General features: G+C 44.8%; 4 protein-coding genes across 8 annotated transcripts in view; 3 read left to right on the top strand and 1 right to left on the bottom strand.

The window, feature by feature from the left end:
• The first annotated feature begins 183 nt into the window (after nt 1-183).
• ttll2 (tubulin tyrosine ligase-like family, member 2) lies at nt 184-2,921 on the top strand. Of its 2 annotated transcripts, XM_025056752.1 has the most exons (4): nt 184-383; nt 510-807; nt 965-2,244; nt 2,337-2,921. In XM_025056752.1, the coding sequence occupies exons 2-4, from the start codon at nt 529-531 to the stop codon at nt 2,665-2,667; spliced, it is 1,890 nt and encodes a 629-aa protein (XP_024912520.1). In that variant the 5' UTR covers nt 184-383; nt 510-528; the 3' UTR covers nt 2,668-2,921. The 2 variants fall into 2 exon arrangements, with proteins under 2 accessions (XP_024912520.1, XP_024912519.1); XM_025056751.1 differs by having other exon boundaries at nt 184-807.
• A 5,233-nt stretch (nt 2,922-8,154) lies between these two features.
• Nucleotides 8,155-12,995, top strand: gpr31 (G protein-coupled receptor 31). The gene is made up of 2 exons (XM_008313527.3): nt 8,155-9,086; nt 11,673-12,995. Exons 1-2 carry the CDS (start codon nt 8,553-8,555, stop codon nt 12,132-12,134), a joined length of 996 nt encoding a protein of 331 aa, XP_008311749.1. The 5' UTR covers nt 8,155-8,552; the 3' UTR covers nt 12,135-12,995.
• A 1,020-nt stretch (nt 12,996-14,015) lies between these two features.
• LOC103381260 (12-(S)-hydroxy-5,8,10,14-eicosatetraenoic acid receptor) lies at nt 14,016-21,001 on the top strand. Its single transcript, XM_008313526.3, has 3 exons — nt 14,016-16,516; nt 18,605-19,010; nt 19,131-21,001. The coding sequence occupies exons 1-3, from the start codon at nt 16,362-16,364 to the stop codon at nt 19,605-19,607; spliced, it is 1,038 nt and encodes a 345-aa protein (XP_008311748.1). The 5' UTR covers nt 14,016-16,361; the 3' UTR covers nt 19,608-21,001.
• Nucleotides 21,002-22,204: 1,203 nt separating this feature from the next.
• msraa (methionine sulfoxide reductase Aa) overlaps nt 22,205-27,973 on the bottom strand; it is a 17,242-nt gene continuing 11,473 nt past the window's right edge. For 3 of the 4 annotated variants that reach the window (XM_008313528.3, XM_017033557.1, XM_008313530.3), the window contains exons 5-6: nt 27,767-27,873; nt 22,205-22,897 (exon numbers count right to left, since the gene is read on the bottom strand). In XM_008313528.3, coding sequence (XP_008311750.1) covers nt 22,727-22,897; nt 27,767-27,873 — 278 coding nt within the window. In that variant the 3' untranslated portion in view covers nt 22,205-22,726. Of the gene's footprint in view, nt 22,898-24,168; nt 24,211-27,766; nt 27,874-27,973 lie in introns of all 4 variants that reach the window. The other variant, XM_025056793.1, reaches the window with a different exon arrangement.

Here is a 27,973-nt window from a genome sequence, read left to right as displayed (position 1 = left end):
CCCCTTCTGTGATTTAATAAAAGTGAAAGACAAACCTGTGGATTGTTTCATTTCAAACACACACGACCATCGACTCCACCTCCATCTGACTGACCACTGATGAATAACATTTAAAGAACAGAATTTTAAACTAGAAAACACGATCTGTGGGTGTGTGTGTGTGTGTGTGTGTGTATACGCACCTTAAATCCAAGGCATACATTCCTTTAGTGGAGAACAATCAGGCTGGCACAGACACACGTGTGTGTGTGTTCAGGTTTGGTCAGTAGGAGGAGCCAAGGAAACCAGCTGACGGTCAACACAACAGTAGAGAGAGAGAGAGAGAGAGAGAGAGAGAGAGAGGAGCTGAGGAACAGAAACTCTGACTGGACCGTGAGGAGAAGGTAAAACTCTCCAGTGTTCAGGAGGAGTCAGACTTTAGAATTAAATATTTGTCTTCTACTCTGTTCTACTGAACAAAAACTTTTTTAATTTTCCTGTTCATTACAAAAGTCCATTTTAATCTTCAGCTCCCCCTGTTGGTCACTGATGGTTGTCCATCCGGGATCGTCATCACCTCCTCTGTCTGCTGCGTCCAGACGCCACATGGCCGCGGCCTTGGTCTTCAGACTCCACGACCGAGGCCCAGAGCTGGTCCGGGAGGTTCTCCTGGAGCGAGGGTGGGAGGAGTACGACAGCCAGGACCATGAGGATCAGGACTGGAACCTGTACTGGCGTGGTTCCACGTTCAGCAGCTTAGAATATCGTAACCTGCTGCCGTGGCAACGCCTCAACCACCATCCCAAAACTGTTGGCATCACACGCAAGGTGACGTCAGTCAGACCCTGATGTGGACGTCAGAACCTCCAGACTGTCACGACCAGGTCGTGAGGTTCAGTCCTGGGTTCTTGTGTTTGCTCTTGTGTTCTCTCAGATGTTTGTTTGACATGAGGCTCATTTGAACTCCTGCTTCTTGTCCCTGAAGGACTTCCTGGTTCGAAACTTGAGGCGAATGAGAGCCACGTGCGGATCTTCTCTCTACGACTTCAGTCCAACCGCCTTCATCCTCCCCAACGACTACACCCGCTTTCTGGCAGAACACGAGAACCTGCACCTGAGCAGAGAACGGTCGGCCTACTGGATATGTAAACCCGTGGATCTGTCCAGAGGACGAGGGATCTTCATCTTCCAGGACCTGAAGGACCTGGTCTACGACGGTCCCGTCATCCTGCAGAGGTACATCAGCGACCCTCTGCTGGTCTCGGGCTACAAGTTCGACCTGAGGATCTACGTGTGTGTGAAGAGCTTCCACCCGCTGACGGTCTACATCCACCAGGAGGGTTTGGTGCGTTTTGCCACCGAGAAGTACGACCTGTCGTCTCTGCGGAACCTGTACGCTCACCTCACCAACACCAGCATCAACAAACTGGGCCCCTTCTACACGGCCTACAAGGAGCGGGTGGGACCAGGGTGTAAGTGGACCATGAACAGGTTCAGGCACTTCCTCCAGAGTCAGGACGTGAACGAGCTTCTTCTGTGGCAGAGAATCAACAACATTGTGACTCTGACGCTGCTCACCATCGCCCCCTCTGTCCCCTTGTGTGCCAACTGTGTGGAGCTGTTTGGTTTTGATGTCCTGATTGATGGTAGGTTCAAACCGTGGCTGCTGGAGGTCAACTACAGTCCTGCGTTGACCTTGGACTGTCAGGCCGACTTCGTGGTGAAGAAAGCACTCGTTAGCGATCTGATTGATTTGATGAACTACTCCGCATCGGACAGTTTACGACAGAGAGCCTATCAGAACCGACAGTACCGACGTCCCGGGGCTTCAGTACCGATCCTTTCAAAATATCCAGGCACCAAATGTCAGAAGATGACAGGAACAGACCAGCGTCTGGGACCTGGACCACTTCCTCGACCACGTCTGCTGCCCCCTGTTGACTTAAACAGAACCCACAACGTTGTGACATCCTCATCCTCCAGAACTCAACCAGACAAGACCCTGAACCTGATACCGGGCCCCGGTTCAAGGTCAAACGTGTCGGCAGTTAACAGCCACGGTGGGGCAGGTCTGGCTCCGTGGCTGAGGGGCGACAGGTGTCGTCACAGGTCTGAGGTTACACATCATGACACCTGTGAAACTGGAGCGGCGCTGAAGATCTCAGGAGACACAGACATTTCCTACAGGACACCTGATCTCCAACAGAGGAGGAGGCCGGGATTCGAACCCTCCCGTCTGACCTGGAAGCTTCCCAGGATCAACAGGTACGACCTGTAGGTTACAGATTTAGTCACAGGTCGTGGAGGGTGTTGAAGTCACAAAATATAAAACCAACTTTGTCCTTGATTTACAGCAGTATGGAGACCGAGGCTCCTTCAGACAGAACCACGGGACTGAGGGAACAACACGTTCCTCCGGTCAGAGTCGGAGACTTCATACGGACGTTCCCGTTCAACAGAGCCACTCGAAAGGCCTCGCAGCACACACTGGATGTTAAGAAGGTTCTCCAGGAGCTTCAGAGGCTGACCAATCAGCTGGTCCCGGGTCAGTCGGAGAAGACGAGCAGCCGGAGAACTGAGGAAGAGCTGAAGAAGAAATCAGAGGGTGGAGAAAAGTTTGAGTCCCTGTTCTGGGGCCTGAAGGATCCTCCATTCATCAGTCAGTGTTTGAGACACCAGGTGAACTGATCTGAGACCAGCTCAGAGGTCACATGAAGGTTATCCTGATCAACTGGTTCCTCATACGGTTTTGATGAAATGTTGGAAAAATAAAAAAATGTTTTAGTACATTTAGTACATTTGTTTTACAAATAATTTTATAGATTAACAAAACTTGTGCCACTAAGAATTTTTTTCTTAAAATTTCTTAAAATAATTTTCATTCTTTCTTGATTTAAAACCTGTGTTTGAGTGACATTTATTAATACTTTATGTTGTGTTGAAATATTAAAGAGTCACCTTCACAGATCGATGATGTCACAGTCCTCAGTTTCATATCGGTACTGATGGTTTATTGATGATGGCACCGGTTCTCCAGTCGCTCTGTCTGGCCTGGGAGCCGGGATTTATTCAAACATTTATTCTGATGTCTCAGGGAAAGTTGGACGACGGTGTTGGTGCCAAAAACTTATGTCTAGTCCGGAAACAAGATCTGGTCCTGGTCACCGTGTCTCTGGTCAGGACCTTCGTTAAAAAGAAAAGAAAACAGTGATTAGAACAAAATCAAAATTGACAAATGAATTATTCAAAATAAATCACTTTTTTGATATAAAGATTGGCTCTGTCCGAACAGAACCAGAAAGCTGGAAACCCCACAGGGCAAAACAGTGGACCCACGGCCCACCCTGTGGTCCGCAACCCAGACTTTGTTCTATCTAAAAAGAGCCACGCCTTCTGCAGTTTGATAATGACCTCTGATTCTTCTCAACAACTTCAAACCACGGGAAAAAAACGCCATGAAAAAGTACAGAGATACTGTAGTACATGTGTATACCTGCCTAAAACTTCTGCACAGTACTGCCTCATATATATATATATATATACAGTATATATAAATAAGGTCCAAATGGACGTGTGCGTCCATCCTCAGGCCTGGACGGTGGACTCGTATCCACTTGCGCCACATGAAGACGTAATGAGGTCAGACGGAGCTCCGACACCGGCTTTTGTCTCAGCTCATCAATTATTGCCCAGGTGCTTAAAAACCACTTAGTGGTGAATTACACACCTGACTGACTGTGTCCTTCAAGACGTGAACAGGAGGCGCTGGAGAAACGTCACTTCTTTACAGGTGACTTTTTTTCACACGGAGTAAAAAACAGTGTTTAACACAGTGGTGAAGTCAAGAGTCCGTTCAATAATCTGGTTACTGATGTTCACTGTCATTTCTAACAACGAGTCTGAGCTGTTTTAACTCCTTTTCCTAGTGGAAACATGATATATGTCCAGTAGAGGGCAGCATATATCCATTTATTGGCGTCTATTTTCTCTCGTTTTACCTTGATTTTAAAGAGTTTTCTGTTTTGTTTTGTTAAACTAAATAAGATCCATCTGGTATTTTCCAAACATTTATAGAAATGTAAAGAGTTATTCCAATAAAATATTACTTCATTTCCGATTTTCTGTCATATTTAAATATTCCCATTATTTTTGTTATTCAGTAGATTGATGGAAAATGCATGAAGCTCACTCTGCTGTTACTTTTTTTTTCCTGAGAGAATAATTTTCTCTTTTCATTGATACTGGTGCAATACATAGACTGACCAGTAGATGACACTGTGGAGTTTCCTCTCAGCTTTTGCAAGAAGCCAAAGAGGAACAGAACATTCTGTCATGTTCCTTCTAGTTGTACTTTTTTTCCCCCAAAAGGGACCTGGACCTGGACCTGGACCAGGTTTACTCTCCTGTGACGGACCTCAGGTTCTGGAAGAGCCAGGGTCTTACCAGACCAGGTCCTCAGGAAGAAACATAAACACACAAACACGTGTGTGTGTGTGTGACTCATGTTTACTCAAACGTTTGTAAGTATTTGTACAGAATTACACCACCGCGTCTCTGGGACATTTCTACATCTCAACCGTCCACGATCTTTTCTAGAAGGAAGCAGCTTCAGGCTAACGGTTCCCGTCACTCCACGGGACAAACACTTCAACAGTTCTGGGAACCTAGTACTGGTGACAAAAAAAAAAAGTTGGTTTTCATGCTGGTGACAGAGTCTGGGGTCCAGAACAGTAGACCTCAGACATGGACCAGGAAATGGGTACACACACACACACACACACACACACACACAGATATTCAAAAACATCCCAAAGTTAGGACGAGTGAAACAGTCTGAGTTATTCTGAGCCGTTGTTAAGTTGTTCCTTTAAACTTAGGTCTGAAAATATCTTGATCTGAGCTCAGCAGATGTTTGAACTGAAGAGTTAATCTTTTGTTTTTGTCTACGTGACTGTGCATGTGTGTGTGTGTGTGTGTGTGTGTGTGTGTAGACTGGCAGTACCAGCTCTGCAGGTTTTTCATCCACTGTCGAGTCAGTGATTTCAGACAGATTTTTCACCCAGTGATCAAGTCTGTGTGGAGTCGTCGTGGTGACACACCTTTTTCAAGGAGTCAAAGGTCAATTAACTGTAGTATAGTTGGTCAATGCCACACAATGCCCCCCCCCCCCCCCCCCCCGGCCTCTGCGCTGCAATCCAATGGCTGTTGTGCAACACTGTGATGTCATGGGACGCCAGTGTGAAGCAACGCCGTCTCATGCAGAGACATTTTGCCAAAGAAAACTGAACAAAGGTCAAAGCAACGTTTTGCCAAAGAAAACTGAACAAAGGTCAAACCTGGACCTGGTTCTGACTCCAGACTGAGGTGAGTTTCAGTCCAGTCCAGTTTGGACCACATCACCGGTCCACGTCCCCAGAATCTGGGATTCATAACAAACAGGACGGACAGGAAGTCTGGTTTATCTTCCTGCTCCCGTCGCTCGGCTTGTCGTCCTGGAATGCATGGGAAGAGAAGGTGTTGGAGATGAAGTTGTTCAAGGTCTGGACGTGGTCGTCCGCTCTCCATAAACCAACAACTACTTCCTGATTGGTGGAGAGCCGAGGGGCAGCAGCGGGACGTGGACACGTCCAGCCGTACAGTACACAGACGTGGTGACACCAGACGGTAGTCCATGAAGGGCGGAGGGTCCAGGCTGAACTTTCCCCTCATTTCCTTCAGTTTGACTGTGGCTCACACAGGCTCTGAGGAGTCCACCAGTCTGGACAAGTCCTCAGTCTTTGTTGGACTTCTACTGCAGCAGCTCAGACAAACTGAGGCCAAACTCCTGACTGTGCCTGACAGTTTGAAAGGTCAGTGGTTTGAAGGCTTCACGCTGCCGTCCTGGAGTCCATAAATGGACACAGGGCCCTGTTTCATTTAGTGCAGGGTTCCAGAGAAAAATGAACCATCATACTGGGTTGGTCATGTGATACTGGTCATGTGATACATGTCCACACAGACCACCACTGTCTCCTGTCCATTAACCTGTGGTCTACGTGACGTTGGTCACCTCAGGGGCTCCATCCCAGTCCTGACCTCCACCTGTGTCATCGCTCCGTGTCACCTCTGAGTCAACCTTCATCCACTTCAATGGAAAATGAATTGGAACCTTTGAAACACTGACACAATCGCTGAGTCATGTGGGAAGAACCCACAGAACATGAAATGACTGGTCGAAGAGTTACTGCAAAGTGACTGGTAGTCAGTGATTGGTGACAGGTGAGCGGTCACCAGAAAGTTCTGGGAAAATACAGTGACTGACTCATCGTCGTCAGGTCAGAGTTCAAGTTGACTGTGCTGTCGTTAAACTCTTTAAAGACCAATAAAACCAGAGTCTTTATCAGAAGATCAGGTGTTACATAGAATGGGTGGAGGGGGCGGGGGGGGCTGTTAAATTTAACAGTTAGGAGTGTTCATTCAGTTCAGGTCAAAAGACAAAGACAGGAAGTCGATGGAAGAAGAGAAAAGATGGTCCAAGAAGGACTTCAGATCCTGGAACAGATCCTGGAACAGATCCTGGAACAGATCCTGGAACAGATCCTGGAACAGATCTGTATAATGAGTTTTTTTTCACCACCATGGTGACCATGTGACTAATTGTGATGTAAAACGTTTACTTCATTCTGGAAATGCTTCCTAAAAAAGTTACATATTTTGACCATGAATAATTATGATGTGTTCCTAAATGTTACTGCTAATAAATGTAGAAAAACAAAGCAGTTACCAAGGCTGACGGGGGTGAGGGGTGAGGGGTGGGGGGGGGGGTTGTCACCTGATAAGGTCAAGTCTGAGAAACGACTGATTTCATCAAAGTTGTGTAAAACAGAAAACCAATATCTGTGACCGGGGAAGAGAAGTGACATCACATCCTGTTCACAGTACTTTTCCATTTCAGACAACGATATGTTGTGGAAATTAGTTACATTTTATTTTCTCTGAAAAGAAATCATTTCAATTTTTCCATGAGGTCAGAGAAAGAATTCCATTGCAGAACAGAACCAACACAATAGAACCAAGACAACAGAACCAAGACAACAGAACCAAGACAACAGAACCAAGACAACAGAACCAAGACAACAGAACATTTACCAGTTTCTAACAATGGTTTTCTGAAGATAAGCTCCAAACTCCCGGACGACAGCTAAAAATAAACAAAAAGCTAACTAGGCTAACTAGGCTAACTGGGCTAACTAGGCTAACTGGGCTAACTGGGACAGACCCGATCTTCGTAAAGTGAATCGTTAACTCCACGTGGACCGGGGTCACGTCCTCGTCTCTACACTGGAAATAGTTTGGGAAACAAAAAGTCTGAATGTTTCGTCTGGACTTGTTTGTGGTTCACTGCAGCCGCCAGAGGAAGACGGGGTTAAATCTGAGGCCCTGGGGCCTGGGGGCTTCAGCTGCAGCCCCCTCTACAGGCCACCTCCCTCAGGACTCAACATTCCACACTCACTTATGGGACTTGTCCTTACATAGTAGAAGACATCGGCGAAGTCCAACGTAAATCTGTCAACGTCCACTCCCCAGAGCTGAACCTCACAGAGCTGAACCTCACAGAGCTGCTGCTCACCAGCACGTCTGTGAGGAGATCATAGATCTGAACCTCACAGAGCTGAACCTCACAGAGCTGAACCTCACAGAGCTGCTGCTCACCAGAACCATCACACAGTGGTCGTAGTGACAGCGCCTGGAATACGACAGTGAAAAGCCTCGGAGCGACGGCCGCGGTTCATTCTATAGTTTGTGACAGGAAGTACCAGATGTCTGGACAGACCAGTGAGACCACATGGTTCACAGGAGGCTCATGGGACAGTGGTGTCAGTGACAGTGTATAGATTTGAGTTTTTACTAATGAAAAGTCAGTCGAACAACAACCTCAGAAACAACAACGTCGACGAAACAATTTATCAAAATTCATCAACTTTTGTCCAGAAACTACTTTTTGGAATCCAGGTTTGTCTGAAACATGATAAAGGTTAGCCAAAACAAACCCACAGAAAGACTTCACTCCTGGAATATATGAGATTTTTTTTATATATATATTTTAATATAAATAATTGAATTTTGTACTTTATACTTGGACGAGCTTTCCTTCATATCTATCTGGTTTCAGCAGATCTCCAGCCAACGTTCATTTGTTGAACTGTAGGGTTAGTGTGAAGTTTCTCCTTCACTGAACACTTTCTGCTCATTTGCATGTGAAGACTGACAGGCTGCGTCTCAGCTCTGGTCTGATCCTCATTGGTCCCAGGCTGGAAGAGCAGCTGTGACTCAACTCCTCAGGCAGCGAGGAGGAGCCAGAAGTACGAAGCTGAGTGATTTCTGTCCCACTCTGCACACTGACAGGATTACTGACCCTGAGTGGACTGTAAAGACAGAGAGACTGTGTTTCTGAGGGAGTGAGAACCGGTGAAAGGACTAAAACTGAGGGAACTGGTTTGTCAGGCTTTGGTTTTCTTTTCTTTTCTCCTCAGAGTGTGGAGTGATTTCCTCATCAGTGCTGAGTCTGAGGAAAGAGTTTCAGCCGTTTGAAAATGATCAACAACACTTTGCAGAAGATCGAGGACTGCCTGGTCACTCACAGGACTCTGTACCACTTCTACGCCGCCGTGATGATCCTGATCTTCGTCCTGGCCCTGCCCCTCAACGCCTCCGTCCTGCACCTCTTCATATTCAAGCTGAAGTTCTGGAAGTCCAACACCAACAACATCTTCCTGTTCAACCTGGTGCTGGCCGACATCCTGCTGCTCTTCTGCATGCCCATCAAGGCCCACAACTTCATCCAGGGCGAGAGGAGGAGCGGCAACGACGTGGTCTGCAAAGCCATGCTCTTCATGCTGTTCCTCAACCGCGGAGCTAGCATCGCCTTCCTCACCGTCACGTCCATCGACCGATACTTTAACGTGGTCCACCCGGGCAAGAAGAACCTCCTGAGGGTGCTGAAGAAGTCTCCTCAGATCTCCATCATCATCTGGCTGCTGCTCCTCCCCCTCACCATCCCCACCATGCTCAAGACCTTCGAGTGCTGCAACAGCCACAGGAATGAGGAAGACGCCACCCTGATAAAGGTAAAGCCCACGAAGACCCAGAGTGAGATTCTGATAAGGTGGTTCTGTCTCGGTGAGGAACAGAACAAACTCCAGAACTCCTCTTCAGCTGCTCGGGACCGACTTCCCTGTGGGTCGAGGTTCCTTCAGCTGGGATTGGTTCTGCTGTGATCATGTGGCAACATGTTGCTGATTGAGCAGATATCCAGGCCACTGTTGAAACAAAACTCACCAAACTATTTTGACCGATTCACACAGATAGTTTTTGTCCAAGAAAAACCTTCTCGGTCGCCTCGGCAACCAGACGGCAATAAAAACAGTTGAATTAATGTGATTTAAGGAGACGAGAATGCAACCAGACGGCAATAAAAACAGTTATTAATGTAAAGAATTAATGTGATTTAAGGAGACGAGAATCCAGGCTGCTACAGAGGAATGAGAGTTCATGACATTCCAGCTCACACACACTCTCTCTCACACACACACTCTAACACACACACACACACACACACAAATGTTGCAGAATCTCATACCAAACCATTACCATAACCTGTTATGGCTAAACGTCTTAGCAGCATGCAGTAGTAAAAGGTAGGACCAACAGGTGGCAGTAATGCGACTGTTAAGTCAAAAGAAAAATCCAAGCTCTGCGTCACTTATTTTGAGATTTACTTTTGTAAATTCACAAAATATTGGTGTAAAGTTTTCAAAATGGTGGTTTGTGTTTTAATGTGGTCGGCCGTTGTTGGAGGTGTACGGCTGTATGGAACAGTGGAGCTCTGTTCTATAAATAGGTCGTGGATCAGTGTTTGTTACCGCAGAAATAGTTTTGCTGACGACACAGGATTAGATTAGGATTAAATAATAGAGCTGCATTTAAACCACTGACTGAAGCAAAACAGCTCCATCAACAGTTCCACCTGCTGGACAGAAACTGAATGACATGTTTACATACATCCAAATTACATGAGTAAATAACCACGCCTGACGCCAACACTATACATCAGATCCTAGTCTGAGAACCGCGTCCTGGTCCTGGTGGATGTGCCGAGACCAACAGGCCACGCCCACACCCAGCGGGGTGGTGTTCAGACAGGCGCTGGTGTCCGCAGCTAATTCTGTAGCAGCCGTTCTATAGGTGGAGACATGTCGAAGCTGGTGTGTGTCAACAACACACATGCACGAGGGTGTAGCATTGTTAGCATTGTTAGCATTGTTAGCCATGTTCGACCCACCTCTGACCGAGCCACTGAGTTCCTGGAATCAACAAGTTCCAGCACGTTCATGAGCACCAGTGTGTTTTCTCCACGTACTTCAGATTCCAGGATCAGGAGAAATGATATTTGATTGACTGCTCCTTAATCTTTGTTTGGTCCAAGAGGAAATAGCGACCCCTTCAGGCAGCCTCACTCCCCGTGTCAGATTGGATTGGATTCAGATCTCTGCATGACGTCTGAATGAAGACCTGTCAGAACAGGAATCAAACCGCTGTCCTCAACGACCAATCAGATTCAGACACCAAAGCTGGCAACAATCCTAATCTGATATAAATATACCAATCGTATTTAAAATCAACCACAGTCCAGAAACGTCAGAGTTGATATTTACCAAGGAAAAACTGATGTTACTTCAAAAGTACTTCAAAGGTTATAGTTTATAGTCTAGGGCTTTATATAAGAAACGTGTGGTCAAGGACACAAAGGTATTTTTTAATCCTCATGAGTCATTTGAAGTTATAAACTGTAGACATGTGTCAGACGAGTCCAAAAACAAAGATCAGTTCCTGGTCGCACTGAGTAAAAGTACCAAGACAGAAGTACTTGGAGATAAAGCCCGTAGAGAAAAACCAGGCCCTGACTCTGACAACTTCAAACTGCAGCCTCATTACATAGAAGTATTACTGTAGTATTAAAGTATTAGGTGTTCTAGCTGTGGAGCGGTTCTGTTGAGAAACAAAGTGTCGTTTGAGTCCAAAGAGTTTCTTCTGACTCCAGAGCCGTCTTGATGATGGGAACGTCAAAGTTTATTTTCGACTACAAAGACCAGTTTGACCTACTTGTTTGGCTCGAGACTCTTAAGGGACCGTCTCCCAGTATGTTCTCAATTGGACACTGAGTGGTTTGTTTTTTTTTCAGTGTTTGCCACGCAAAGGAATCAGGAAACAATTCTACAAGTCTTTAAATCAACACAAGTACAAGAGAGTAAACAGTACTGTGTACACACAAGTACTGTGACTTTAAAGTAACTACGGTTTGGTAGAAACTCTTCAACAGACCACAGCATTCATACACCATGTACTACAGTCCTACAGTGGAGCAGCCTCCAGCCTGCCATGTAGAAGGTCTAGGGTTCAATTCCAAATGGAGAGTCCAGTGTAAATTTATTCCAAAATCATTAAACTGACGACTGAAAACCCTGATGAGGGCAGATGCACAACTGTGGGCAAATATCACTGGGTATAAAATGATTGAAAAGAAAAGCCTGACTAGTGACCAGGCCGTGAGGACCATCAACGTCCTCTGAGTTAATGGTGTGTTGGCTGGTGCCGGGTTCGTCATCCTGTACGTGACCCTGAGGTTTGACCTCCTCTGTGTCTGATTTCTCCAGGACCTGGTGGACAGTCTGAGGGAGGTGGTCTTCTTCACGCAGATCCTCATCCCCTTCGTCATCCTCATCTACTGCACCGTGCGCATCATCAACCGCCTCCGCAAGAAGACCATCGGGGACAAGACCAAGCTGAGGAGGGCGGTGTTCCTGGTCACCACCGTCGTGGTGGTCTTCTCCCTCTGCTTCCTGCCCTGCACCCTGGCCCGCATGGTCCTGCTGATCGTGCGTGTGCAGGAGTCCAGCGCCTACGTGCAGGACAAGGCCACGCTGGCGTTCGACGGCCTGATGGTTCTGTCCTACATGGACTGTCTGCTGGACCCTCTCATCTACTGCTTCTGCAGCACCAAGTTCAAAGCTCTCTACATCTCCAACTACTTCCCCTGCCTGATGAAGGGAAGTCCTCCAGTGGTGGACAGCTCCACAGCCAATCAGAGCAAACCGTCACGCAACAACGTCATCTGAGGAGAGTGTGCGACGGGCGATGGACGCTGGTTGGTTGGACTGTAAAGGTGGACGTATTTCAACAAAGGAGGAATCAGAAAGGAACGTGTACTCTGAAAACTACACCGAGATACTGCGTGTACCTCAACATCCTGTAGAATGTATTCATGTATATTTGAACATGGAGTACTGTGACTTTTTAGTGGTACAACATTTAGGTTGTGGCCCACTGGTGGGTCACAGAAGATAGTGTCTGGATTTTTTTCAAAAGTTGGTCTTGACTCCAACTTAGAACCGTTACCTGTGACAGGCTCCGCCCCCAGAGAGCAGACATTTCTTTCTATTAAAAAAACATGTTAATCATAAAAAAATTGCAGCAAAAGGGACGGAAATTTGCTAAAAAAAAAAATCTGAGAGCAGAGAAGGATGTATAGGTTAACCACCAGGGGGCAGCTGTCTGGGAGACCAGAGGATCAAACAGGTCAATAAGATACAGACATAACAGACAAGAGTCAGTGGATGTTATAAAACATCACAATTTAAATCAAGTCAATTTGAACTTTTGATAAATTTACAGTGAACATTTGAAAAGTTCATTTTTGGCCTATTTATAATATAAAATTCATTATGTATTTCAAATATAAAATATTCTATTTCCTGGCTTCACCATAAAATTAATTTGTGACAAAGACTGCTTTACATGTTAATAAAACAATGAGCTGTTACAGAAGCAGGTTCTTCCCTGTTCCTGTCTGTACGACAGTGTTTTCTTCTCTACTTGGCTTGGACAGAAGGAGGAGGAGGAGGAGGAAGGAAGATGATGACGACTTCTTTTTTCACCATTTTTTATCCAGAGTTTTATCCACAGGTTTTTTTTTCAGACACCGGTTGTTTATTATTGTTATTATTATTTTTTTTACAGACACTGTTTATACTGTGTGTACATACTGTATATACTAATTCTACTTCCAGTTCATTTGTTCTACACTTGTTATTTGAATGCAGTTTGAAAAATAACTTTGAAAAGGATTTAAGAATTTTCAGTTTCTGAAAAATAAAATAAAACTTTCTGCATCATTTAAATGATTTTTTCTTCATTTATTTATTCAGAATAATAATGTCTCTGATGTTTGGAATATTTAGTCAGATTAAAAAAATCTGGAAATTGGCGCCCCCTGTTGGCGTTTTAATATTCAGTAGTATTAAAATATAAGCCTTCTTTTTGCCCCAGCATTTGCTCACCTTAAATAAACAAACCTTAAATAAATAAATAAAAATGTAGAGATATAAGGGGCGTGGCCCGGTCTGGGTCATATTGGTGATCAGTCTTCAGACCCTGTAGAAGTTGAAACTACACTAACACTAACACTCATTCTCTCCACCACAGATCTACAGTAAATCATCATCTAAAAAAAAGTCCCAGAATGCATCACACCGTGTCACCGTCATTAGACATGAATCGTGTTACCTGACAACTACACAAAACAGTACTGTACGTGTGTCTAGTCATGTGATGATGACATCATCACCAGGAAGGAGTAGAATCAGAGTCTGTAGTTTGATGACTGTGTGTGATCAAGCTGTGGGTCACGTCACACCTCAGTACCTGGGGCACTTCCTGCCGACACTGAGGTCAATCACTTCAATAAGTTCTGCTTCACGGTTCTCTAAGATGTTCTAAAGCATGCGTGTCAAACTCAAGGCCCGGGGCACAAATGTGGCCCGCCAAGCCGTTTTTTGTGGCCCGAGAACCTGAGAAATTAAAAGTTTTTTTTGCTAACACTGCTGCTGCTGCTGCTAACACTGCTGCTGCTGATGCTAACACTGCTGCTGCTGCTGATGCTAAAACTGCTGCTTAAAGCAGTTAAAATTGTTATTTAAAAAAAGGTTGAGTAGATAAAAACAGATAAAAATTAGTCAAAAAGAAAAACATAACAGCCAAAAACCTTTCTTATCTGTTTCCTGTGGTGATATCGATCAGTGACTGTGACAGAGTGGAGAGGACCACAGGAAACCTTCAAAACAAATCACAGATGTGACGGTGGATTATAATCCTCTTCTCAACCTAATCTGATGAAAACACACTAAAAGGCACGTATCTTAAATTAAAAAAATTATTTAAAAAAAAATCATGATTCTGAGCTTCAGTGAACGTCAGCAACATGTTCAGACATGAAGTAAATATACAACTGTCACACAATAACACAACAACACGGAGATATCAACTAAAGCTTCTAACTGTTAGCCAGAAGGAAAGTGTGGAAATGGCTGAATGTTAGCCGAACTCTAACGGTTTGTTAGCACAGAAGGTCAATCCAAAACAATTCACAAGAAAGGCTATCGTCAGATAAGCCGTAAAGAAAGTTAGCTGAGATGTAGCAACGTAGCTTAAGGGTAGTCACAAAACAGCAACAACGTTGTTCCTTATTCTAAAGAAGCAGTCACTTTCATCACAGACAGTTGCTCAAATGCACAGAAATGAAAAAAAAAAGATCTAAAAACTTTAGATTAGCCGTTAATAGAAAAAGAAAAGAAAAAAAAAGGATGAGAACGATCTGAAGGGTTCCACGTTCTCACGCTCAGCTCATTCCTCTTTTCACTGCCCTTCACCACAGTGTGTTCTTATCATTGGCATTAGTCTGTGTGCACTTCCTTCTCAGCTGCCCCCAGTGGACACACATGGTTCTGATGGGGTTCACAGACACACGCACAGGTCGTGGCCTGATGTCAAAGGTCAGGTGCAGACTGTCTGTCTTAGAACTTTCTGACTGACTGACCTCCCTCTGTGGTGCTCGCTCATCGGTCAGTGTTTTCAGCACAGCATTAACGGAAACGTTTCTAAACCTGTGGTTTAAGGTAAACACACGAGTGGTCGCAATGATTGTGACGAGACTCGGAACAGACAACGCAACGAGTTGAGACACGAGTTGAGACACGAGTTGAGACACGGGTTGAGACACGGGCTGCGTTAAGAACTTCAGTTTCATCAGCTCTCCAGGTATTTGGTGGTGTTTCGAGGATCCGTTCCTTATGATCTCATCTAGTGTCAGTCGGCTCAGCTGAGGAACCCCAGGGTTCTTCTCTGGTGGATCTCAGGTTCCTCCAGATTTGATGGTGGTCTGGCAGGAACCACGGTCTTCAGTTCACCACACAAATTCTCCTGGCGTCTCCTGAAGTCAGGGTTTAACTCTCGTTCAGAGAAGAACAACGTGCTCTTACTTAGTTTCCATTTTAAAAGTTAAGAACTCCATCAGAGGAAAAGGTTCAATCAACATGAACAAGCTTGCCAACACGCCACCCAGTGGTGGTTATCTCACCACAGGTTCTGCAGAAAAGTCGACTGTGATAAAAACATGGCGATAATGAGAGCAGTGATAACCATCGGATTATTGGAACTGGGGCCAAGCGTAAATCTGAGAGTTAAAAATATGTAGCCACCTGTGGCCAAAACTGGTACTGCACCCATTAGAGAACAATGTAAAAGGCTCTAAAATGTGACGCGTGACTTTTTTACATTTGTCCAATCCAATAAAAAAGCAGAACTGTTTGTAGGAACCAGTCTTCAACTCTAACTTGTTTGAACTTTATATTTATTTCTGTCTAATGACTGTGTAGGAAACAGGAGACCTGGGAGTAAAGATATTTTGCTGCGCTTGAATCTCTGAGCGTGTGCTGACAGGACGAGCCGTCGGACGAACAGCAACCTGAGGAATTTCACAACCTGACTGTTCTCAAGGAAAACACCTCTTTCTGCCAGTTTCCAGTCGGAGGGTGAGACCGAGAGATAAGTAATGAGTAATCCTGTTTTAACTTTCCTTATGACATATCCTGACGGGGGGCCAGACCCCCACCATCCACTGAGGGAGGGGGCAGTTAACTGAAAGCAGCATTTTCACACTGAACTTCACAGTCAGACGAACCCCCCCCACACACACACACACACAGACCACACCTCCAGCTCAGTATAAGTTCTCACTCTGTGGAGAATCAGAGGCAGCTTCTCACTAGACTCACACACACACACACAAACACACACGCACACACTCCGAGACCCGGTGCCCCCTCCCCCCTCCTTCTCAGCACATGTGTTGACAACGTTCCAGATTTTCTGACAGTCAGGGGGAGAAGAGTCCGTTCTCCAGGTCCGAGGACTGAGACGTCGGTCTGAGGAGGTGATGGTTCCACGGCCTGGTAAGACCTCCAATCATCTGCTTCTCTTCATCTTCATCTTCTGGTAGAGCAGTCGTCATGGACAACCAGATGAATATGTCGGTCAATTATACCATCGACCACTGCCATGTGACCAGTCAGGTCACCTACCAGGCGCTGTCCTGGTTGATGATCGTGGAGTTTGTCCTGGGGCTGCCTCTCAACCTGTCCGTGCTCTACATCTTCATCTTCAGGTAGGAAAAAAAACACGGCAGTGTTCCTTTAAAACCTAATCCTAAACTTTAATCCCACTTCCTGCCTGTTAATGATTCTTCACTCTTCTTCTGTTGTTGGTTGGACTTTCACTCTGACCTCCTCAGACCGCTGCTGTTCTAGTAGAACCAGAACTATTTGTTTTCTAAATCTCTTTTGTAACATTTTCTATAAAAAAAAAATGCAACATAAAAAAAGTTTGCTGCAAAAAAGATTGTGCAAGAATTAAAAGATTTTCAAATGTTTTTGTTTAGTCCAAACCACAAAAAAGAAATGAATCAAAAAAAACATTCCTGGATTGCAGACAATATAAATAAATATAACATGCAGAATTATTATAATTTTACATTAAAAACATAAAAAAAACTTTAAATGGTAAAATAAAATGTCCTTTATTAAAGTTTTTAATCATGTTTTAGTTTTTAGTCAAATATTTCTATTCAGTTATAGTTAAAGACCATCATTCATTAAAAAACTGTTATAACTTGTGATAGCATTGGTCTTATATATAAATGTTATTGATTTTTTTTCTATTTAATCAAAACATTAAACCAAAGTAGGTAAAATAGTTTCAGTCTGTGATTTAAATTTATGTTGAACTTCATATGAGCTGCACTGAGGAGTCAGTTGTGGGTTCCAGTCCAACAACTATTGAGCAACGCGGCCTGATGTGTTTAGATTAGACCTTCAGAACTGAGCAGAACTTCCTAACATCCTGTTTGGATCTGGCTTCTCTGGAAGTCCACAGATCTGTGTTGACCCTCGGTCTCCTGGACACCAACACTCACGTAGGAGACGATTCAGTCCAGTCGGTCCACGGTCGGACTGCTGTCTGTTGATTACACGTCGCTGTCGACAGTTTGGATGGAGCGAGCCAACGACTGGACTTTAACCGTCTCACACCTGTCTGCGTTGTTAAACCCTGAAGAATTCCACTTCACATTTCACGGACCATGTTTGTATAAAGTTTAGACCAACAGTCGGGCCTGGAGCCAGGGTTTCAAAACATGGCTGCCAGAACATGACGGGAAATAAATATAAAAATCCCCAAATAAAAACTGTTTACATCAGTGATTCAGATCCCTGCACACGGGAGATTCACTGCTGCCCCCTACAGGCTGAATCATAATTTACTGTATATATATACATATTTATATAAAGTTGGAGAGAGACTTCAGAGGCCTGCTCCTCCACCTGGTCTCTGTCACATGACCCTCCGTCAGCCAGTCAGACAGTTCAACCCTAACCCGTGTCACGGTGGATTCACACCACTGACCACAGCACGTTAATCTACACACAGCTTCTCGACACAAGTGTTTGATGAGAAGGACAACGGTGTAAAGCACTGACCTGCAGACAGGAGGAGAAATGAGTCAGCCGTTCTGGTCCGCCGCCTGATTGGTTCAGATCATGTTGTCATCGAGGCTCCGTTCCTGGCCCGCTTCTGTTCCGATCTGCAGCCAAACCACAGACTGTTATGATCTCTCTGATCATACAGTAGGACCAACAACATCACAAATGAAATATATGTATATATATATATATATACAAACATACATATATATATATAAATCATACAAATGAAACATATATATATTTATATATATTTCATTTGTGTTTTTATATTTCCCAGAAAAGTTGCCTCCACACAAACAGAGGATGTGGAGCAGCACGCTGTGAAAATACCATTTTAACAACTGTCTTTGCTGCAGAAACACTTCATTATAAACAGAGTCCGTCTACGGTGACGGGAACTTCTCTGGAAACTTCTCTTCTCTGAGAACTTGAACTCCGTGGTCTCCTGATAATCTGTACAGGATCAAAGAGGGGCTTCACGCCGAGCAGCAACGTTTACTTTGGAAACTCGCTCCTCGGGTTTTTCCACTCTGACGTTACGCTGATGATATAAACTGAATATGAAGACGACGTCCGAATATCCATCGATGTCCGACTGATGCACGAGTGCATTTGAGACAAACACGTGTTGTGAGGTTTCTAGATGAGGATAAAGTTGTGGTTTGGGTTGGGGTCAGAACCATCTTAAGTTCTTCTTTTTTCTTCCTCTTTAGATTCAAGTTCTGGAAGAACAAAAGCATCTTCCTCTTCAATATCGTGGTGGCCGACTTCCTGTTGGTGGCCTGCCTTCCTGCCAAGGCCTATCATTACCAGCTCGGCGAGCGGCGCAGCTCCAACAAGGCCGTATGTAAGACGCTACTCTTCATGCTGTTCCTCAACCGAGGAGCCAGCATCGCTTTCCTCATCACCCTGTCCCTGGACCGGTACTTCAACGTGGTCCACCTCGGCAGAAGGAACATTGTCAAGAACTTGAAGAAGTCGCCCCAGATCTCCATCATCATCTGGGTCCTGCTGCTGCCCCTCACCATCCCCACCATGGTGACGACGTTCGAGTGCTGCAACAGCCACGGACGAAAGGTGGAGACGCCGACCCACGACATAACGGATACCTTCAGAGAGGTACTGTTTGGGTACTGTTTAGTTGGAGGAACATCTTGAGTTCTTCAGTTTCTGTGTTGTTGGTCACCTGACTCCGCGACTCAACCTTGATGCTAATCCTGTCGTCTTTGTTTCTTCTAGATCGTCTTCTTCGGCCAGATCATCTTCCCTTTCATCATCCTCGTCTTCTGCACCTTCCGTATCGTCAACCGGCTGAGGAAGAAGACGGTTGGGGAAAAGGTCAAACTGAGGCGAGCGGTGTGGGTGGTCCTGTCCGTTGTGGTGGTCTTCTCCATCTGCTTCCTGCCCAGCACCTTTGCCCGTGCCGTGTTGATTGCGGTGAGGCTGAAGGAGTGGCAGCAGGCGGAGGACATCGTGGTCCAGGTCTACGACAGCCTCATGGTCCTGTCGTACAGCGACTGCCTGCTGGACCCGTTGGTCTACTGCTTCTGCAACTCGGGGTTCAAAGATGCCTACGTCGCCACCTTCTGCCCAAAGTTCATCCAGAAGAAACTGCAGATGTGCAACTTTGGTCCACCAGGGGTCACCACCACCACAACAACAATATCAACAACCTCTGGGGGAAGGATTGTGGCGATCCCGATGTTACAAAAGTAACCTGCCATCTTGTCATGGTCTGAAGAAACAGAGAATCTCCCTCTAGTGTCGTTACTACAGTTGGCCAGCAGGGGCTAAGAGTTTCCACTGAAACCAATTGGAAAAACAAACCAGCTGAATTTTCAGTCAAGACATTATTGACAGTTAATGCAAGAGCCAATCACAGACCAGATCTGCTCATTTTTGAGCAGTTTTCTCAGGTTCGGACAGCTAATAGCCTGCCCCCTGCTGGACTCTTCTGGCACAGTGTGGTCTATCGATGGATGGATTCCACATGGCACTGATGTCACTGCCTCTGGGAGAGGACGCCACAGTCGTGAAAACGAACCTTTTGAATTTCAGTGTTTTTTGAATTAACTGTTGAGAAGCAACGCAGCAAAGGACGTTCTTTCAGGACAACGTTCTTTCAGGACATGGTTCTTTCAGGAGATGGTTCTTTCAGGACATGGTTCCAGTGGTGCTACAGACTGCACGTGTTTCTGCCACAGTTAAAGGTGAACCACAGGTTGTTACAGGCCATTTGTTGTCAGAGAATCTCAGACCGTCCTGTGGAAAATACCTTCAGGTGCAGTAATAATAATAATAATAATAATAATAATAATAATAATAATAATAATAATAATAATAATAATAATAATGGTCGTATTTTTGTCATATTTAACTAAAACTAAGGGCATTACAAGACTGGTGCTGTGTCACCTGTCCATCAGGACAGAGAAGACAGACAACGTTGGTGTTTGGAATAATTACAGCTGTGATTCAAATGTTTTGCTCTTCTTAAAGCCAACAATTAATAAACAAGTGGCTACAATTCCGCACAAAATGTCAGAAAAAGACAGGAAACAGTCAAACAACAAAGCAAACAATATTTCTAAGTCTTTAAGTCACTGGTCGGCTTTGCAGTTTACAGGAAGGTGCGACGTGTGCTCGCACAGTCGGTCAGACCACAGGGAAACAGAGCAGATCACTGACACTGATCTTTGTCCTTTTCACCAAATAGGTTCGACGTTTGACGTTTTCTTTCTGCCTGGACTTTTTGATGTCGTTCGTAAAAAACAGTGACTCAACGACAGTCGTGTTCGGTTGATTGGAGAGAAAAAAAACTGAACAGAACAAAAGTCAGAGCAGTGACGGACGAGACAGTCTCTGGTCTGGACCTGTGTACTGTAGTAGTCAATCAGTCATCATCACTACAGTGACCGGTCACAAAGGTCCAGTCAGGACCACAATCATTTACCATCGGCTGGGAGCAAAAGTACTAGGAAAAGTCAAAGTATTACTGGTCTACACACAATAACTGATTATAAGGAAGGAATAAGAAGAAAGTAGAAAGCCGAGTGCAACTTCCAAAAAACTAAAAAAAAAAAAAAAACAGGAAAAGTCAAACCACAGAAGTAAATGCGTCACACAGGGACAGATAATATAAACTGGTAGTGTTGGGATGTCGAAGTTGTTTGCGTTTCTGTTTATAACATTTAAACGGTTGTCAAACTGCAGCCAGAGTGGAAACATTTCTGTTCATATGTAATACATATATATATATATATGTTTAAATATATGTATACACGTAGTTTCTACGCACAATAGAACAGTATTATTTTTGTTTACAGAACATAATAAGAACTTACTTTTTGTTCCAGGCGACAGCGAGCGGAGTGATTTTACTTACTCTGTTTGTACGTCATTTCCGTTCCGTCATTAATTTGTGTCACGTATCTAATTAGTTGAGGCAGACAAGAATCTAACATTTCTAACAAATCGTGTAAGAAATTATAATTTTAAACATATTTCAATGTCAGAAATACCGTATCTATACATTTTATAAACTTTTTTTATTTCAAATGTATGACATTTTTTTTCGTTTGTTTTGTGAATCCTAAAACGTTTTTGAAATAAAGTTTTTAGTACAATCTTAACGGTTAATATAGACGAATATAATGGATAAAATGGATGGATATATAATTCACAAAAATAACAGTTTTATTTAAGTTTTTTTTATAAAAATGGCTTTAAAATGTTTTCTTTTTGTTAAAAATAAAACACGGATAAAAACGTTTTGATAAAACAGGAAATTGTGACGTTTGGGTGTAACTCCACATAATAATCGCAGGGTGGCAGCCTAACTAAACAGTTGCACCGTAGGCAGCTACGGGCACAGAACGCAGCTTTTAAAGGAAGACGGATTGGAGGTGTTTGATGTGATTATTGTCTAAAAACTGTTTTATATAAAATGGTCAAACCCTGGGGCGAGGACCAGTCTGTGACACAGACACCTACTGTGTCTTAATGCAGTGTTTACTGCAGTTTTGTCATATTTTGTAATGAAGATTATTTTTAAGTATTTAAGTATTTAAGATGGAAAACTGTGAAGATTTATGTTGATCCTCCTCACAGTCGGTCAATGTTCTCCAGATTTCATGGTCTACTGGACTGGACACATGTTCAGTATCTCTGTAGGTCTGTGATACATGACTCAGTCAAACCTGACTCACTGATAAATAAATAATAAATAGAACTGAAAGATTTAAAGCCTCCAGACAAACTAATAATAATAATTATTATAATAATAATAAGTAAACAAAAAACACAAAACACTCACACATTATTGTTTTTATATCCTTTGATTAAATCCCCTGAGTTCCAACATCACAAACCTGATGAAATATTTAATCAAATCAACATCACACAGAATATAACTTTAAATAAATAAAACCCACTCCCTGTTGGTGTGAATACTTGCAAGTACTCGACACAGGTAGTTTTAAACTCCTCAGGACTGGCTATTATTTTAGTACTTTGATTTTATTTGCTATCAGTTAACAGCTAACAGCTCTATTTTTATCAACGCTGCTGTTTGGCTATACGCCACAAGGTGGAGACACTTCCCAGGAAAACACTTCAAACTCCACACCTGACCACAAACACAGGTTTAAAACAAAAGCTAATATAAAAATGTTGAGAGAGAGAGAGAGAGAGAGAGAGAGAGAGTGGGAAGTGTTACATAAAAATAATGTGCATCTTTAAAAATAAACCCCAGAACCAGATCCAGCACCAGTGTCCCAGTCCAACCCCTGAAGTCCACTGACCAGAGGAGCTGTCCCTCGCCTGCTGGTGCTGAACTACACACTCTTCTTCAATCCCATTGGACAGGAGACTCCCGTGCCTTTCAGGCCACAGTACCCATCGGGGTTCTTGTGGAGGTACTGCTGGTGGTAATCCTCTGCGTAGTAGAAAGGCTTGGCCTCCGTGATCTCCGTGGTGATGGGACCGTAGCCCTCCCCCGTCAGAACCTGGAGGGAGGAGGGAACGGAGAAATAAACGCCTAGCTGAACCAGCTAGTGAGCTAACAGCCAAAGTGTTGTGGGTACAATTCCAGATCAGGATAAAAAATATCAAACAAATAGGAGAGACATTCTTCGCTCCTCCTCCTCCACTGACCTACGTCAGTGAGGTTTAGTCAGTTTAGTTTCTTGTAGTAATTAACTGTTGTTATTAGAGGCACAGACGTGTGAAACGACTGCTGGCTGTTTGAGCTCAGTTCTTTTCTTCTAAAAATAAACACAGGTTTGATTTTACTGCTGATCCCCACAGGAGGTTCTACTCCATGTGGGATGTGTACCAGTTGGTGTGGTGCCCACAGCTGCTCTTCTATACAGGTCTGTACGTTGCCTTCACTCCTATGTAAACCGTGTGTGGATTCCAGAGAAAGTTGATAAAAAGAATTTCAAGTTTTAGAAAAGTTCCTGAAGAGTGAGTTGAACCTCAGATGTTTGGTGGACCAGACCGTCTCATTCACCTCTGAGGCAGACATGAAAACGTCTTGTCCTTCCATCCATTCTTAAACCTTTTATAAATGTATTTTATACATTTGAGACACATTTTTTTCTTTCTTCCTCCACAGCCTTGTAAACGTCTGCACCTCCTAAACAATAGGAGTGGTTTGTGTGAGGAGCTCATTACTGTGTAGGAGCCTTTCAACCTGCTGCTCCTGCTCCAGCGGCTCTTTCTCCTCTTTCTTCTCCTTCTCTTTTCATCACCACTCAAATGTCTGCCATTACCCACAAACCCAAGGTTTCCATTCTATTCAAATGTGCACAAAAAAGATAGGCAGAAAGAAAACCACACGGTGGTTCAGAGGCGTTCTGCTCCAGACAGTGACGCTGCCGGGCTGAAAGGTTCTCCAGACCAAGGACCCACCAACACCTGGTTCACTGTCTGGTCACAGTCTGCACACAAGTACCAGACGTACAGAGTCTGAACTGACACGAACGGGCCGAGAACTCAGGTCAGAGCGCAGACTGGATCCACGCTCCAGCCTCCAGCTGCAGTTAGTGGCTGAAAATATATTACCCACTAGGTGGCAGAAATGTAGCACAAAGAGCTGTGAGTGAGGTGAGCTGAGTGAGGGGAAGAGGGAGAACTCTAATAAACATTTAAATATAAAACAACTTGGAGTCCCGTCCCACAATGCACTGGTGCTTCATGCTATATTCACCCAAACATTCCAGCCAATCCACAAAGTGCAGCACTGTGGTCCAGTGGACAGAGTTACACACCTTACCTTTGTTGTGAATTAGATTCTCTGTGGTTCCTGAACTTCTTCCTGCAGACAGAACTCTTTGAGTGAAACTCATGATGTAAAAGGTTTTATCATGTGTGTATATCACCACCTGCAGGGGAACAGGTGGAACCACACGCCCTCTGTATTTATATAGACTAAATCCATACGTCTGACCAGATATAGTCCGGCCCAGACCTGGGACACGTGCTTTATGTTTTCCCCCTCAGTGCCACAGCCTAAAATGGCTGCGTTCTCCACGACGCTGGTGTAATGGCATCCTCCAACATCCTGCTGTGTGAGCATCATTCACATCCCTTCATTTACATCAAGTGGATGTTCATTTGGAATGCAAATTCTTGCACTGCTCAGCAAAAGCCCAGGGAAAACGTGGAGCACGCTGATAAGAAAATGAGTCGTCCATGTTGAAAGAGGCGCGGAGGTGATTTGACAAACAAAGAATAAAGACAGGAAGAAGGGGGGAAACAGGAGGAGGAGGTGGGAGGGAGAGAGGGGGGGGCAGGTGTTTGGTGTTCAGGAGGAGAAACGTGAACATTCAGGAGGTGAAAATGAAGCAGGAGAGGTGTTTCAGGAGGAGGAGGAGGAGGAGGAGGAGGAGTAAAAGAGAGTGATGCCAGAACAATGAGTACACTCTGTTTTAGCAGCCGTGCCTGCTCCCACTGAGGAGCACAGGCTATTACATAAAGGAGACACACACACACACACACACACACTTCCACTTCCATCTGCCGTTTCAGATGCAGTGCACACCCTAATGATGGGTAGGAGGCAGGAGGAGAGAAGGGAGGAGAGAAGGGAGGAGAGAAGGGAGGCTCCTTTCATGCTGCAGACAACCGTCAGGCGCCTGCAAGGTAATTATCTGCAGTGCTGCTCTACTTTCACACACACACACACACACACACACACACACTCGACAAATTTCCTCCATCACTCTCTCAGAGGGAACAATACCATGAGGGCAGGTGGTGGGGTCGATACCCTGACAGTGAATTAAACACTGCGTCCTCCACCTTCTCCTTCAGCCTTCATCAACCTCCTCCTCCTCCTCCTCCTGCTCCTCCTGCTCCGTCCACAGTCACGACGGTCGGTTGGTGCAGCAGAGAGGGTGAGACGGCCGTGGGGGAGGTGGGAGGTGACGTTAATGAGGAGCACAGTGTCTGACGCAGGTGCTCCCAGGGCCCCTCCCTGTGGTCAGGTGTGGTACTGTTCTTATTTGTTATTATACAGTCTAACACTAGTGAATAAAGTACTGTGTGTACTCTAACAGGGTATTTACTTGACCTGCAGGTGCACAGGCACAGAGGCACTGACAGACAGACTGACAGACAGACAGACGGCCAGAGAGACAGACAGACAGAGAGACAGAAAGAGAGACAGCTGGAAAGACGGACGGATGGACAGACAGAGAAACAGATGGGCAGACGGACAGATGGACAGACGGCCAGATGGACAGACAGAGAAACAGATGGGCAGACGGACAGATGGACAGACAGACAGATAGATAGATAGACAGACAGATAGATAGATAGACAGATATACAAATAGATAGATAGATAGATAGATAGACAGACAGATAGATAGATAGACAGATATACAAATAGATAGATAGATAGATAGATAGATAGACAGACAGATAGATAGATAGACAGACAGACAGAGAGACAGACAGAGAGCGCAGCAGCATTACTTTGTAAACAAATCGTCATCGTCCTTCAAGGAAAACTGAAATAAAATACACCACAGTACTACACCACAGTACTACACCACAGTACTACACAGCAGTACTACACAGCAGTACCAGTACCACAGTACTACACAGCAGTACCAGTATCTCAGTACTACACAGCAGTACCAGTATCACAGTACTACACAGCAGTACATCATCTGTCAGACTTCCCTCTCTCCATAGTCAGAATGTTAACAGAGGTTTAAGTTCATATATACAGCTGGTAGGGGGCAGTGTTGAGTGCCCTGTAAGAAAAGACTATTTTCTTGTCAGGTCACACGAATGTTCATGTTTGAGAAGAACTAGAAATGAGATACAGATAAAAGGCAGAACACGTACAGAGTTGACGATGAAGACATGAGCCAAAACATAACGTGTGTGTGTGTGTGTGTGTGTGTGTGTGTTTGTGTGTTACTTTTGCAAGTAAAGCGATTTTGGTGGAGGACAGATTTAAGGCCCAGATGGTTTGGCATGGAGTGTGTTTGCTATAGGCCAACTGCTCACACACACACACACACACACACACACACACACACACACAGATGGGAGCGGGAGGGGGAGGCAATCTGGTGTGGACAAAAAATGTGAGAGGCAACAAAACCTAGAGAGGTTTTAGATGAAAAGAGCTCCATCCATCCATCATCCATCCATCAACCATCCATCATCAATCCATCCATCCATCCATCCATCATCCGTCCATCCATCCATCCATCCATCCTCCATCCATCATCCATCCATCCATCATCCATCCATCTATCATCCATTCATCCAACCATCATCCATCCATCATCAATCCATCCATCCATCATCCATCCATCCATCCATCATCCATACATCATCCATCCTTCTACTGCTGATGGTTTAATAGAAAGTGTTTTGAGCTACTGTTGATGGTTTAATAGAAAGTGTTTTGAGCATCTGTCCATCTCTGACCATCAGGGATGAAAGCATCTGCCTTTTAATAAAGACACACACACACTCTCACACACACACCGTGTCCACAGGCCTCTGCAGTAAAAACAAACAGCACCAACTGCTGCTTCTCTACAGGCAGATGTTTCACCTTCTTTACCAACGTATAAAAACAAAGCTGGTAGTTCTGACTCTTTTTATTTAACGTTCATTCACAGAGAACCAAACGACTCGTCACCGGGAACCATGACAGAGTAGGAAGGTCGGAGTGCTCCAGCAGAGGGCGCATGAAGCACAGTTCAACCTATAAGCCATCCATTTACTGACACAGATACTGTATGTTCTACACAGAACCAGGCTCAGGAACCACAGAGGGACCAGGCTAACTAAGAGATGCTAACGAGTGTGAGAAACAGGGTGAGAGAGCGAGAGAGAGAGAGAGAGAGAGAACACAAAGACCATACTTCACCAGAATAGAAGGGAAAAAGGAAAAAAAAAAACAGTCGAACACAGTAACCTCTTCCCCTTCAGTTTCCATGGCAACAAGCCCCGTTGGTGGGATGGTGGTGCAGAAGTCTCAGCAGGAGTGAGAGAGGGAGAGTGTGTGAGAACATCTTTTATGTGACAGAGTGTGTGTGTGTGTGTGGACCTGTTTTTGTCACCTCTCTGGGACCATTTGTGTTAACACTGACCTTGTCAGGACTGGTTATTGTCCACACGGGAACCAGAACCTAATGGTTAAAGACTAGCGTGTGGACTCCGGTCAGATGGTTACAGTAAGACAGTGAAGGTTTCACAGAAGGACAACGACTCTCCTTTCATCCGCAGTGGATGCAGAGCACAGAGGAATGCTGGGAAATCGTTCAATTACACAGTACGGGTGAAGAAAAAGAAGGAGGTTGAAGAGGGGGAGTGCGGACCACAGAACGCCAACTCACATACCTTCTGGAAGTCATCTCTGGAGGCCAGCGCCTCCTCCAGCTGCTGCTGGCTCAGGGTGTAGATGGCGGAGCGGTACGTCGTCCCGATGTCGTTGCCCTGACGCATCCCTTCAACACAAACACAAACACACACAGACAGACAGACGTGAAGTGCCTGAAACCTGGCAGGGAGAACATCCCATCATCTGAAAACAACAGCTGGTAACCC

This window comes from Cynoglossus semilaevis, chromosome 7 (genome assembly GCF_000523025.1).
Source record: "Cynoglossus semilaevis isolate Cse_v1.0 chromosome 7, Cse_v1.0, whole genome shotgun sequence".
Classification (NCBI taxonomy): domain Eukaryota; kingdom Metazoa; phylum Chordata; class Actinopteri; order Pleuronectiformes; family Cynoglossidae; genus Cynoglossus; species Cynoglossus semilaevis.
The sequence above is the reverse complement of the archived record's forward strand: the minus strand, read 5'-3'. Positions and strand labels throughout refer to the sequence as shown.